The sequence below is a fragment of the Equus quagga genome, chromosome 5 (assembly GCF_021613505.1).
Source record: "Equus quagga isolate Etosha38 chromosome 5, UCLA_HA_Equagga_1.0, whole genome shotgun sequence".
NCBI classification, from domain to species: domain Eukaryota; kingdom Metazoa; phylum Chordata; class Mammalia; order Perissodactyla; family Equidae; genus Equus; species Equus quagga.
In genome coordinates this window covers 57,973,911-57,989,523 of record NC_060271.1, presented here as the reverse complement: position 1 = coordinate 57,989,523, position 15,613 = coordinate 57,973,911, and the positions used below count along the sequence as shown (strand labels likewise).

The window sequence follows — 15,613 nt, the reverse complement described above, 5'->3', positions numbered from 1 at the left end:
AATCATTGGTATTACTTTCAGATTTTGCTTTAAGATGTCACTGACACCCTTAAAACCATTGGATGAAAAAGCTAATTATTTCAACTCTGCTTTCATTTCTGTAATGGTAATACCAACAGCAAAATCCAGGAGTCTTCAACAGGAGCACTACGGCTTCAAAGACAGCTCATTATCTGTACCTGCTTTGCCTCTCAGGACTTTATTCTGGTAATACTGCCACTCCAACTGTGGGTTAGCGCCAGGACGCAAAGGTGCCCTTCCTGTGCCTCTGTTACTTGTAACAGCCACTGGTTTCCCTGTGGGGGAAAGAATAAAATTATTTTTAAATCTAAGTACAGGAACATTAACAACATTGACAACATGTAAAGGAAGATTTTTCTAAAGATTTTAAAATATGACATTTTTTTCTGCAGCTTTATTTAGGCACTAATTCATAAAGGAGTTATTATCTTTAAAGATGATCAATCACCATGCAAAAGCCATCTAAGATTTTCAGCACCCCCAAAAATGCAAACTATTTATGACAATTTTGATATTTATTCAACACAAAAGCAACACTATCACTTAGCCTTGCAGGGTTTTTGTTCGGTTTCTTACAGTAGAAAACAAGCCACTCAGATCCTACATTCAGATTGGACAGGAGGAGAGAGAAAGAAAAACTAACTGTATCTAGATTTTTTTAGATTTCTGGTATCAGAAAAGTAGCGTAACATCTACACTAATCTTTTAATTTTACGGCAAGAGAAACAAATTACATATATATGCAGAGGAATCACAATCCGACCTACCAAATAATCAAACATGAGTACACAGTCCCTCAGTTTTCGTTTAGTTATAAAATCTTTCATGTATCTTTTCCTCGGGTAAGTTAAAAGATAACTATAACTGCGTAAAGCAATAGCATGGATAATTCACATATAATTTACTGAATGCATTTGTTGTGAGGACAAAAGAAATAATGCATCAAAAAGTCACTTGAGCTAAAGTTAATTCTTTAACATTCTAAACACTGCTCTCAGAGCTGAAGCAGCAACTCCTCATGACAAAAATTAAGCCCTGCTATTAACCCAGCAGTTTCTGTGATTTCTTTAAGGGAAGGACTGACTCAGAAGAAAATGGTAATAGTTACATCTTTCAAAAAAAGAGAACTACTGAAAAATCCAGAATAAATGTTCTGAAAAGTATTGACTAGCTCCCAAATATCTGAAATTCCATTAAAACAAAGACTGGACAGACGTAAACATATTTCAGCAATACTCAACATTACAAAAATTATCCTACAACCAAAAAGCTGGAATGTTCACTAACACCAGGACAGCTATTTATTCAAGAGAAAGGATTGTGACCCAAGGTGCAGACACATGCTACCACAAAATTTCCATTGATTAACATAGTAAATATAAATAAAAATGTAGAAAATGCCCAATGCAGGTTCCTGCCTACATTACTCTTAGACAACAGATCCTTCAGCTGAAGGTAAGTATTCTTCCCTAAAGACCTGATCTCTACAGGGAGGAAAAAACTTCTAATTTCCCCACATCTCTCTTGATAATGGAGTCCAGACAATTTGGAAGCAGAAACTGATTTTGCCAAGGAAAATTAGAATAAATATTTCTTAAAGAAGATTTTGTGATCCCTTAGAAAATGTAACAATATATTAATTTTCTTAAAACATAAACAAGAATACAGACCTTTGAGATCTGGTCTATTTCGTATACCCACTGATACAAAGAAGCAATCCATATCAACATGCATTATACAGCTCTGATGTCTGGGTGAACTCAACACTGACATATTTCCTAGGAGGAAAAAGAGAATGTTCAAAGCCCAAACTAATTTTTAACATTAAAGAAAAAATCAGGTCTAGTTAATTTTAGAAATTATATTTTTAAATGCTTAGAAGTAAAATGAAGTCTTCAAAAAAAAGACTCTGCTATTACAGATTATTTCTACCACCTTAAGAGAAGTCAAATTTCAGTTTCTTTGGCTCTAAAAGTCATTCAGAGATACAAATTTCATTTCCAAACAATTTTAAATCAATTGTGAAGATACCACCTAATACCTGTAACATTATTCTGAAATATTCCATAAGTAACAAAAAGCATTTAAGAATACATCAAAAACAGCAAAACACAACAGGAAAACCCACATGGAGAAGGCTCTATCACTTTCTAGGACGGAACCATCAGCTTCTCTCTGTACCTCAGTTTCCACAGGTATAAATTAAAGACTAATAGTAGATAATCTCTGAGATCCTTCCTCGTAAAAAAATCCCACATAATCTATAAAAAGCAACTAAAACCTCAAACCAGACACTAATTTATAATGGCTGGCACAGAAATATAGCCTGAGTTTGTTCATTTTTGATGACAAGGAAAGTATTAAAGAATACAAAATACAATCAACTAATCTATCTACACCCGAAAACACTTTATCTCACTAAATGTTTACCACTATAATTACAATAGCTATTATGTTGAAGTTATTTATTTAAAAACCATCATGAGGCAAGCTTCTAGAAATTAACAGTTACTCTCTTACCAAACCAATTCATTCTTACAGGACTTTAAGCTCTGAATATAATACAGGCTATATTTTACAGTTCAAAACTTCAACAACTGATGAAGTCTACATGAGGAATGAATGCTCAGAATCCCAACACTGTTGGTGTCTCAGTAACCTAAAAACTTTCAGTTAGCCAGACTTAAATCTAATTTTGTAAAAAATATTTTAATAAATATGAAAGCTTTCTATAATATTATACTTACTGCAACTTACATAACCTGATATTCCTAAAGACTTCTGTATTATGAGAGCACAGTGCTGATGAGAACACCAACAACAGCTTCAGAACAAAATGATCAAGCAAGACTGTTTCTTAAGAAAACAACGTTAGTATCTACCTGTGTCAGTTACAACAAGTGCAGACCTGCCTGTTTTCATTTTTTTTAACTTTTCCCTTCCTGGAAAGACACCACTACTTTGCCTTTGCAGGGTACTGACAAACTCAGTCAATTCACACTTCCACATGGATATGTGATGCAGTCTTGAATGAGAATAGAAGTCTGAGATAAAACTGCAGTCCAAAGGTTTGGATGGCACTGAAGGTGCTGCTTTGCTAACAGTAGGAATTGAAGAAGTGCTTTTTGTGCTTGAAGGCCCCTGAACAGTGGAGTGGTGAGCACCATTTATTTTAGTGTTACTGTGCAAAGATGATAATGAGAAGGAATTAGTTCTGTGCGGATTCCGCAAAGCATCTGTGTTTTTAACGCTTTGCTGCAACTGCTGCACGAGGCGGTCTCTGAAGCCAGCGCTGCTCTTCTCAGCCTTCTCCTCCTCCTGGGCAGAGTCTGGAGAGAGCCTGCTGGCAGCACTGTTGCCCACGGGCACCAAGCAATCCTGTGTCTTTAAGGCACCATTAGAGCTATGAGTGTGTCCATTAAAAACGGCAGAGCTGCCTCTGTGATGCGGAATTCCATTCTGTTTCCTTCCTGGAAAGATCTGCTCTAGCTCCACAAAACTAAAACCGTTATTTGCATCTTCTTCATCCCAGCTGTTCACTCCATTGACTTTGACTTCATTTTCTGTCTCAATCTTCTTAATTATGTGATTTCTAAAACAGGAAAAAATTTTACTTAAATTAATAATGCCTGACTTTCAGGCTAAAACAATTTTTCTTAAATACTGTCTTAAGTGATACAGACTTCGATATTCTCCCCTAAAAACAGAAAAATTAAGGCACCAATTCTATATGCTTTCTCTTCCAACAAAAGGTAATTCTTTGCTAAACCAAAGTAGCAAGGTAACTAGGAACATTCTAGAACATTAACTGCCTTTAGGGTTTCTTTTTTTCTTTTTTCTTTTAACTTCGGACACTCCCAAAGAAGAAATGCAATGGAATCTTTTCCAGGTTGAAGAAAAATCAAAAAAACTATTTTCAGTTACTTCTCCCACTAAAAATTAATTGGAATCTGTAAGCTCTAAATATCCAGTTTGTAGCAGTGTCTGGCATTTATGAGGTAGTCAATAAGTATTTGCTGAATTAAATGAGTAACTCTCATAAAAAATGGGTAAGAAACTTTATTTGAATTCTTACTCCTAGTTTTAACTTTAGTTTTATGTAAGGCACTGTTCAACATATTAAGTCCAATACTGCTACAATCCTGAGGCCAGTTTCACTCAGGAAAAGGCAGGCTAACAGACTATTTGCATTATCTATTAATGGGGCCAACTGCTGCACAAGTAGATAACAAGTAAGAACCAGGTCAATGTGTATGGGTAATTTAGTAAAATTTATACCTAGAAAAATGAGGGAACGCCCTATTAACAAAGGAAATAACATTCATTTCTAAGAAAAGCATATTTAGATGCCAGGGAGGTTCAAGGCAATGGGACGAGGTTTCCTGACGACAGGTATTTAAATGCAGGACCTATGACAAATGGTACGCTAAATTCACAGCCTTGGCTCCTCTAGATGTCTGCTTGGTAATGCTCTGTAAAAGACAAAATTCATTTGCATTCCCAAGAATCATCTAAGTAACAAAAACCTGAATTAGGGAACAGTAATTCATTCTTCTCAGGAACATCCACAGCATTAATCCAATTACAGTTCAGCCTCCAGATGAGGGTGTCAGACATAGTACCCAGGCAAAGGTGAGACTACCACAGTATGATCAGGTTTAACCTATAGTCTCTCATCCTAGCATCAACACAGCATAACAGACAGTGTGAACACACAGAAAAGTCACACGAGTCAGATGCAAAACGTTACCACCCATTTCTGGGTGGGCCCTGGCTCTGGCTGACCATCTCATGGAACATGACAGCCAACTCTGAGTAGGTCCAGTTCTCACGGATGATCACACCAGCGAAAGGAAAAAAGAAGACAACTGGAAATGATTAAAAGAGGAAAGAAAGAAAACCTAATTTGTTACATGTCAGAGAAAGTCTCTCCCCTGAGATAAAGAGAAAGCAAGTGAGCAAAAAGTCACATAAGAGAATTTCAAAGAAATTTATAAAACGTATTGAACATACCAAAAAATAGTCACAGAAAGCAACAAAAGCGAAGTCAGAAAAGTCTTAAATCTAGTTTTCTGTGTCAGAAATATTAAGATTCTTTATATGTGTACTAGCAACATATGCAACAGAAAGGCATAAAGTGGCAAGAAAATACACCACTAGTATACATTCTTTCTGAACTACAGTTTTTCAGCCTAGAAAAATGAATATTTACAAAGCAGCTGTACTGGATATATACCACTGGTACATATACATTTATTTGCCAAATAATTTTTAGCGTAAATGTATTAAGAAGTAAAATCTAATAGGTAAATTCTCTCTAAAATTGACACAAAGAATTTCAAAAAACACATATCTATTTTCTACTTTTATTAGTGTAGATTAAGAAAAATATATGAAACAGTGTATTGAAAAAGGTTTTCTGATATTACTTGTCATACACCTTGACAGTACTAAAAATATTAAAAGTTTTAGGTGACATAAAAAACATTTGAATACCATGCTTCTAAGTATATACAAGTTAAAGAACAAATGACAACAAAAATTACATACAGAAGGTAGTGATATCGGATCCTCCCAGGTTAATTAGACTGCTGGTCTTTTGGAAAAAATATATCCAATTCCCAAAGCAAGCAACTGAATAAATAAGTACAAAGCTAATGATAATGAACCACCTGATATACAAGGCAACACACCAATTAACTGTGAAACCAATTTACCCAGAATTATTGCAACTAAAGCTTAAATCACTATATTTTTTAAATCAGCTACATGGAATAAAGTCTAGATTTACCTCTAACTGTAACATTGAGGGTCACCAACTAAATTTTCATTGATACAACATATTTAGAATTGTCATAAACTTGGAATTTGTCAAAAATAACCTAGAAATATTAACATTTTCATTAACTGTCTTTCTACGCATAGCATACAACAAAAGCATAGCTGGTGTATAGTTCAGTTTTTGAGAAAGCAATATTCTACAGCAAATTACTTTCAGAAATGTTCACGTCTAATGATTTAAGATCCATTAGTTTAACGTGAGATTCTAAAATGACTGGAAAAGCTTCCTTGTTTACACTTTATTTATGGAACTTTCATGATAAAAATAATTTTTAGGCAAGACATGCACACACATACTTCAAATGTTTAATATGATGAATGACCAGATTTTATAGCTGCTTTTCTCTTCAGCAGAGCACAGGCCACACCCACTGCTAAAAACCAGCTTTGTAGTGTTCTCAATCTAGACAAACTTACACCCTGTTGTTGAGCTGTTTGGTTATATTGCTTGGACCTGGCACAGGATCCTCAGGTTTGCATACAGGAGTGAAGTTGAGACCTTTCTGCACATTGGACTGCTTGGTGTAAAGCTGATATGGAATATAGGACAGGAGGCGTCCAGCTTTGATGCTGAAACAAAAAAGTAACACCAATTTGAGTTCAATACTTGGGGAAACTGAGAGCTCCACGAAAAATCAATGTTCTTAACAATCAGAGTATTTCACCAACAATAAGCCACCTGTTTTCCTAGTTTATTCCTTCTCTCTCTGTATCACTGACCTTAATATTATCTTACTTAAAAACTTAAGAATTTAAGACATTCCACCCATGAAAAGACACACGTCTGAAATCTTAAAAATTAGTGGCCAACAATCTTACATGAGAAAAAAAGAAAAATCACAAGAGTAAGATGAGAAAAAGTGCAAGCAGAGCTGGACTAGTCACTATTTTAATCTTCATATTTAATATTTACCATAATTCCCCCCAAACAATTCACAGAGAATCATCAAGACTTTTTCAAATCCCATCTCGAATATTAAGTTTTTCCAGAATAAGTAAGCCAGATGAGGATTCCCAATTTCCATAATTCACAGTATGTCTATTAAATGCAAAATATTGTAAAACAAAAAAAGGACACAATAAAGAATCTCAACTTTAAGAGGAACAAATAATTTATACTATTTTTACGTGTAAAAGTGACAGACAAAGCCACTTGAGGATCTGAACTCTAAGAGGGCAGAAGCTATCACATATACCCTCTTCCAAATGTCCACCACATACAAACGTCACCAGTAAAAGCCAGGGAATACCAGTATTATAACACATGGTGGGTGGTGGTACCAGCACATTAACTAACATTCCCAAACACCTATTTCCTTTTGTACTTGAGAACTAAAACTAATTTGATTAAGCAGTCTTAAACCTATTTTTGTCTTCTAATGAACTGAGTTCTATACGGTTAACTGTATCTCTAAAAATAACATTTTCAATTCAAATTTAAAAATAGCCAACCAACATACTTATGCTAACATTAAATTTTAAAAAATACTTCTTAAGTATCAGGAAATATTTCTAAACACATTTCTGGCTTTAAACCTAAAATATTTACTAAGGAAGTCATTCTTTATTTAGGAAAAAATTAATAAAAAAGAGACTAAAAATACTTTTCCTATTATCTCATAAATCCAAGAGTTTTGACATTTTTCTTTTCTCAAAGGGCATTCCAGAAAACTTTTTTTAAAAAATAACAAACATGCAAGAAATAACTGAATTGGCACAAAAAAAACAATTAAAATACTGAGTCAGCAACTGTGAATATAGGAAAGCATACTAATGATATATTATAAAATGGAACTATATAACGTTACAGACTATGTCCTTTATGTAATAATATCAATACATATTTAGTAATCCTACCTAAACTATCTTAAACTATACCCAAACCCTAAAACCACTAAATTATGATGGTAAAGAACATACTGGTGACAACATTTCAATTTTCATTTACCTAGATTTATCATCACGCTAAAAGTTAGTCTTAATATTATAGGTTACATTCAAATACTAGATTCAAAGTCCTAAAATTAGACCATTTATTAATTTACTTTATTCTTTATCAAACTAACTTTTCTCCCTTTAACAGATCATTTCAACTGCCTGACTACAGATCTCTTTTACCCTTTTCATCATATATAGCTGTAACTAAGGGATAAATAGAGAGTGAAACTATGCCCACCATGCCAGCTACATATCTGAAGTGAGACCAAAGTGCAATGAACAGGGGAAAGGCCCTACTATGCCTGCTTCTCCTGCCCTACCAACAGCACACCCGTGTGACACAGACTCTAAAGGTGCTCTCTATGCTATGACTATGGTCAACACTGATCATACACAAGAGCCTAAGATCTTGTCCAAATCCTAACAAGAGCCACATTACCCAGCAGAATTTTTAGGCTTATATAACTAAGTCCATGGAGATTGATATAAAATAAGAGAGCCAACTTATTAAATGCTGCAGGTCTCAAATCAGACATCCTCAGAGATACTTAGTAAAAGGAATTAAAGCCCAATGCACTATAGTAATGTTAGACAAAAAATTCTTTTAATTTGAAGCCCAAACCACTATACACCAGTTGTACACTCCTAATTATCCCTGCTTATCCATTTATCTTCTAAAGATGTACAGATAGAAACATTATCTGAAAGTATATTTTTAAAAGATCTTCTTTCTAAAAAATCTCTCAGGGATTAATTTCTAAAATTTTCTAATTTTGTTGCTCATCCTAAGCACAAAGGAACTGTATCTACATTTTTACTACTCTTCCTAGGAAAAAAAGAGCCAAATGTCAAAATCTAAGTTTCAAAACAAACACAAGCTTCACTTTACCAAAAGATGGTTTCTTTTTCTACTTAGCTTTCCATGAACACTGAAAATATATTCAGACACATATTCTTTACAAGTGAAATATTCGTCTACTTCGGGGAGTCTTAATTCTTGCTTTGTCCTCTAGCTCCAGTAATCTCTAAAACAAAACTTTGTATCTAACACTTCTCTAAATCATTTCCTATTTCTATTAGCTGATAATGAATTTACACTGATAGTTCTAAACAGATTCTGGGAAATTTTACAAAAATTAAGATAAAACAAAATCACTACATTAACATCTATTCCAAATGTTTTATTACAGCTTGTAGTAACAGCACTTTCTTTGTATGAAACAATTCTGCACATCGAATCTTTTTTATGGTTCCAGTTAATGTCCCTGTCATTCTCTATTAGAAAAACAGCATCCAACTCTTGTATACCCATCTGCTTATCCATTCAGGTATCTACCTTCTTCCTTATTCAAAAGTGGACTTAAAGGGCCGGCCCCGTGGCCGAGTAGTTAAGTTCGCGCACTCCACTTCAGTGGCCCAGGGTTTCGAGGGTTTGGATCCCGGGCACGGACATGGCACCCCTTGCCAGGCCATGCTGAGGTGGCGTCCCACATAGCACAACCAGAGTCACTCACAACTAGAATATACAACTATGTACTGGGGGACTTTGGGGAGAAAGAAAAAAAAAAGATTGGCAACAGTTGTTAGCTCAGGTGCCAATCTTTTAAAAAAAAAAAGTGGACTTAAGGCCAGAAAGGATCTAACTATGTGCTAAGGAAAAAGTGGGCTGTTTTGCCTATTATTCTGCCATTAAGCAAAAATCATCCTTCTGCATTCAATTAAAACTCCCTTTGCCCACCTCCATGACCTAACCTTTCCAAGCACTCACCAAAACACCATGAGCTCAGAAAAGAAAATGGGTATGAAAATATGTAGATGACTTCTTGCCCTTTCGCCCACAAGGTCCAGACTGCCTTTTACTACAGATTCTGAGAGTTAAGCTATTCATTCTTTAGCTCCTGAAGACCAAGAATATATTTTCTAATAAAACATTACCTACAACAAGTCATTGGGGGGTACTCTGAAATGTGTTGGTTAGTCAGCCAAGTAAAAACAATTTTAGAATTATTCTGCAGTGCTATGAGAGAAAAACGTAAATGACACCAAGATTTTTTTTAAAAAAGCCAAATCTATACCAGGAACTAGAGTTATGCACATTTTTTATGAAAAATAAATTGAGGCAAGACACAAAAACACAAGGGAAATGAAAAAAATCATGCGATAAACTTGGAATCACGTTTAAACGAGTTGAATAAGCACTCTAATATTTACATTGACTACAATTAGAAACAAAGTTTGAGCCCATATGAAGTACAATACTCTGAAGAGTATCTTAAGTATTAGACAAATGTGCTAACAAATAGTTTGAGAGCTTAAAAAGAAAGGACAAACTCTGGGAATCAGTCACTCCCACCAGAGGAGCCCAGTGCATTGGCATAACTGGAACAGTAAACCACTATCACCCCTCAACCCCAGCAGACCCACGTGAGAACCTAACCGTAGGAGGCAGGTCCCCAAGCCACGGAAGACAGCACAAAACGAACAAAACAAAAACAAAATCATAGTCACTTAGCACAATGTTTTTAAACTGCGCTCCATGGCACTCCTCAGGCATGAGGTAGCACCGGGGTGAATCAGCAGCTTCTCGTTAACTATACTACACCTCAAATTTCAATGTAAAATTGTCTGAAGAAAGGATTATGGCAAAAACTTGACAATTGCTAACTTGTAATATACCATACACAAGTATAGGATTTACAAGTCAAAGGTTTCAGTAAAATAATGCCATACCTTAACCTCATGCACACAAGGCTTCTCATTAAAGGACTCCCAGAAGCCACAGCCCTACAATCACGCGTACATTAACTCAGGCTGAATGGCACATACACAGACACCCGGGAATTCTAATCAAAGCAAAGCAATCACCCCACACAACTTACAAGACGTAGCTGCTTTTTAAACTTCTCAACTAAAAACAGGAAAACTAATTATAGGAGAGAAAATCATGTATCATCCATTAAATAGCTAATATAATGTTTGAAATTTTAAATATAATAAAATCTCATTAAAACACTGCTGAGAAGAAGAGATTAACAAGACTGGGATGAGAGTGTGAAAGAAAACAGCACCATGATTTAACCAAAAGGATTCCACGCTCTGAAAGAGTAGACACTGGGTATTTATTTTAATATATAAAATATTTATATATTAAATTTTATATTTATTATATATATGTTTATATATTAAAATAAATGCCCAGACTGATCCATTTCCACATGGACCAATTCATCTATAGCAACCTTAATTAAGTGGCAAAGCGGACACAAACAGGAGTCAGAAAATCTGGATTCTGAACCCTGCTGTTCTTGAGCAAATCTGTTAACCTTATGAGGGCCTGCCTTTCATATATAAAATGAAGCAAACAGGTCATACAATCATGATGTCCAAAGTCACTTTAGTTATCTAAAAACAGGTGATTAAGCCTGACTTCAAAGTAAAATAAAATCCATTAAGGTGAGTTTTAAAACTTCTAACTGCCTCAGTTGCTTTTCCTCTTATATTATCTCACTAGTTGCACTAAGGGCAAGAAGGAAGAGCAGCTGTAAAGAAAACAACTGTAACAAAAACTATTCTTTTCTAAGCAAATCAAGTCCCACCCAGGAAGAGCCCTTTTCATCCCCCCACTTTCCTGCTATCCATGGATCTCCCCTATTCCCTCCAAAGCCACACACACACACCCAGTTCAAAATCCTAGCCCTAGCACAATGATAGCACTGTCTGTATGTGACAACACATAGCTAACTCTGGAATGATACTAACTTCTTATACTGAAAACTTGACAATTCCTTTTCAAGTAGAGACACAGCTAAAAGCCATGTTCATTGATCCCATATAATGAATGGACAGTGGGTAGGTCATGAGAACACAGCAGAAGGAATCAGTGAGATGTTTCAGGGAGGAGCCTTCAACTTAATCCCCCAAGGTTTAAAACACTCAATCTGGGGGCCAGCCCGGTGGCGCAGCAGTTAAATTCGCACATTCCGCTTCTCGGCGGCCTGGGATTCGCCTGTTCAGATCCTGGGTGTGGACATGGCACCGCTTGGCAAAAGCCATGCTGTGGTAGGCGTCCCACATACAAAGTAGAGGAAGATGGGCATGGATGTTAGCTCAGGGCCAGTCTTCCTCAGCAAAAAGAGGAGGATTGGCAGTAGTTAGTTCAGGGCTAATCTTCCTCAAAAAAAAAAACCTCAATCTGTAAGATACATTTAGCTTTCTGGAAGCCAAATGCACTTCTGACCCTTTGGAATTTATTTTCTAATACTTGCTAATGTTTATAGACTAAAAATAAAACAATAACATTAACTTCTTACACATTATGGCTGTAGGATGTGCCAGGCATTGTACTAGGTAGTTTGCACAAATTACTTCTAGTTCTCATATAATCATAGCAGGTAGTTACCAGTCTTCTTTTACGAATGAGGAAATGCAGTTCAGAATGACTGTATAACTGTTCCCAAAGGCAGAGAAGATTACAGGGACACTGAACTCCGCAGTTTGGATGTGATACCAGGTACATCTCCCAAGCATCGCCTTTCTCACTGCTATATGGTGCCTCGCACTGAATCTATGCTGCTGTATCTGCTATACAAAGGAAGTGAGCAATACTAAATCTGATGAATAAATCAGTGGAGGGTGTCAGAATTAACGAAATTTAGGACTGGAAAAAAAAGCCTGGCAAGTGACTAAAAAAATAATTTCCAGTTTCATTAGCACTCCATTATACAATATGACTATTCTCTTACACACTGATTACAATTTATTCATACGTAAAATCATGATTTTAATATTTTTACTTTTAACTTGCATAAATATAGCAATCACTCATATATATTATACACCATTTCAAAATGTAACTCACTTAAGTTATGGCTCATCACCAAGGTTCCAGATGACACATTTAAACCTATAAGTTAATATGAATGGTCACCATTCATTTACAATATGCCAATTCCAAACAAACAGCAAAGGAACCACAATTTAATAACTAAAAACTAGGTGTTAATAATACTGCAAACTGCTCTTCCTCCTTGTCCTCACTTGTAGTACTCCAGGTGCACATTACCCTGACCTTCTTTTTCCCTTAGCACATGTCAACTTTTAATATATAATTTACTCATATATTAAGTGTATTGTTTACTACCTGTTTTCCCCAATAAAATGTAAGTTCTAAGAGGTAGGAGCGGGATCTTTGTTTTACCCATTGCTATTTCCCAAGGACACAGAACACTTCCCAGCCCCTAACAGGTGCATAAACATTTGTTGAATGAAGAAGAAGCTTGGTCAACCCTCTCCCATCACTGCTTCCTGCTGCTTACTTGAGTCATCTTCCCTAATTCTTGGCAGCTGAGGTTGCAAGAACACTAGTGTACTACTTTTAATAGGATGTCAAATCCTAGGCACCTGAATTATCAATGTGAGATTAAAGAGTAGTGTTGTTTAGGACAGTAATTACTTTTCACCCTTCACCCTTAAGTTAAGAGGCAATGTAAGTTAGATAAGTGTTTATAATAGAAATAAAAAGTATTTCAACTTTTAAAACTTACTAATTTAATTAAAAATTAAACTTACCTTTCCACAATCCATTCTGGTCGAATTACTTTTTCCCCCTTTAATTCTTTAATTTTGGCATTAGGAAGATTTGTGGCAATAATGTGTGTTGTTTTCGATCTGGAATAATACACGTGGTATTGGCCTCCATGCAACATCATTAGCTTTCTCAATTCCTCAGCAGAAGGATCTGTAAAATTAGTATTAAAATACATTAAGAGTTTTATATATAACAAAATAGAGCCCTAGCTGAATAATGCCTTAAACAGGCCAATTTAAAGATGTATTATTGGTTCACTTTTTCCACGGCTGTGTTGCCAGTAAACAAGGTTCCAAGGTAAAACTCAAAGTGATGAAGCTGTTTGTCTTAGTACATCCTTCTCCCCTGGCTGCTAGAGACAGCCAACCACACAAAAACGTCTACTGCTAAGAGATGCCTAGAAGAGGAAACAGGGACCTCAAGTAATGAATCAAATACTAATAAGAGAGCAAATATTTTTCAACTTTGACCACATTTAGATATATGACCTTGATACTGGTATCTTATGTTAGAAAAAACTAACAAACATATACTCGTTTATTGATCAGTTTACAGAGACTCCAGTTAATCCTACAGCTCCCTTCGAGTAATACAGTATTAGTAATACAGCATTAGATAAACTGCTCAGACTTACTATAAGCAGACTTACCACAGGGCTTATTGACAGATGTTACCTCTATGAAGCCTGATTTTACTTTTTATTTAAGAAAATATAAGAAAGGGTAAAGTAATCTCAGTTTCCTAATATGAACTTGTACCAAAGACAAAAAATAAAGTTCACCAATACCAAAAAGAAACACTGCAGACCAAGAATCATTTTTTCACTTTTGTATCAAATTATTTTTTCTTAAACTATAAAAATATCTTAAACAAGAATCAATGTGGTTTTTGCTTTCCCCTAAAAAGAAATGTCTGACTCACTCAAGTTATGCCATGATCAGCATTACTAGCATCACATTAAAATAATTATTTTCAATAGCTTTTCTATTTTTTCACCTGTTATCCAAAGGAAAGCTCTAAATCACACCTCCCCTAGCAGCAGCTGCACCCTGGGGGGAAGCGTGTCACAGGAGGCTGATGTATCTACTTTGTTATTCAAGCAACAGCTTTTCCTTAAGCCCAGGCAACACAGGTCCAAGTATTTAAGTAAACACTTTCTAACTAGGTGAGTTTAAGTCTTTAGAAGAAGGAAAAAAACCCAACAAAGCACATATAGATATGCCAGGTTTGACTAATTCTTGGTAAATTCTCATAGGGTAGAATTCATATAAAGCAACTCGTTGCACATACCGCCACCGCCCAATAGAAATATTATGCGAACCACAAAGGCAAGCCACATATATAATTTAAAATTTTCTAGTAATCTCATTAAAAATAATGAAAAGGTGAAATTAATTTTAGTAACATTTATTTAATCCAACAGATCCAAAATATCATTTCAACATGTTATCAATACAAAAAATTGGGATATTTCATATTCTTTTGTTCATACTACATCTCCAGACTCCAGTGTACTTGACATTTAAAACACATCTACTTTAGCCACATTTCAAGTGCTTAACACATGTGGATAGTGGCTACCAAAGTGAACAGTGCAGTAGAAAGAGAAATGAAAACAACTTTTAAATAAAATTAATTCAAAAGACATAATAGAAGGTTTTCACGGGTTAGGGATCACAAAAATTAAACTAAAGGATCACAATGATTTAATGTAAAATAGCGGAAATTAAACAGCCAGTCAGGAATCTATAAAAATTTACTTTCTTTTCCTAAGATTAAAGAATTTGGCTGACCTTATAAAAAAACAATGGAAGTACCAAAGAAAAGGACAGATAAAATGCAATATACCGACAAATACCAAATCCAATAAAAAGCACAGAAGTGTAAAAAATTTTTTACAGGTTAATCTACAACTTTCCTAAACCAATTCTAAATGTATTAAATGATTTAAACAGAAAACAGCAGACTGTCAGGAACAGATTACCTTTGCATACACACACTCTCCCCTCTTAGTTGCTCTTTAAAATCTAATTACTGTGGGGCTGGCCTGGTGGCGGAGGGATTAAGTTCACACACTCCGCTTTGGCGGCCTGGGGCTCATGGGTTCAGATTCCAGGAGCGCCCCTCACACAGCTCAGCAAGCCATGTGTTAGCTTAGGGCCAATCTTCCTCCCCTCTCCCCTAAAAAAAAATCTAATTACTGTGGAAATTTGGAACTGGAAAACC

At 35.4% G+C, this 15,613-nt stretch overlaps 1 protein-coding gene across 6 annotated transcripts in view; it reads right to left on the bottom strand.

The window, feature by feature from the left end:
* REV1 (REV1 DNA directed polymerase) overlaps positions 1-15,613 on the bottom strand; it is a 91,777-nt gene that overhangs the window by 33,755 nt on the left and 42,409 nt on the right. For all 6 annotated transcript variants that reach the window (XM_046663037.1, XM_046663039.1, XM_046663042.1 and 3 more), the window contains 5 exons: positions 13,369-13,537; positions 6,280-6,432; positions 2,904-3,613; positions 1,692-1,799; positions 180-296 (listed from right to left, as the gene is read on the bottom strand). In XM_046663037.1, the coding sequence (XP_046518993.1) occupies positions 180-296; positions 1,692-1,799; positions 2,904-3,613; positions 6,280-6,432; positions 13,369-13,537 (1,257 nt within the window). The remainder of the gene's footprint in view (positions 1-179; positions 297-1,691; positions 1,800-2,903; positions 3,614-6,279; positions 6,433-13,368; positions 13,538-15,613) is intronic.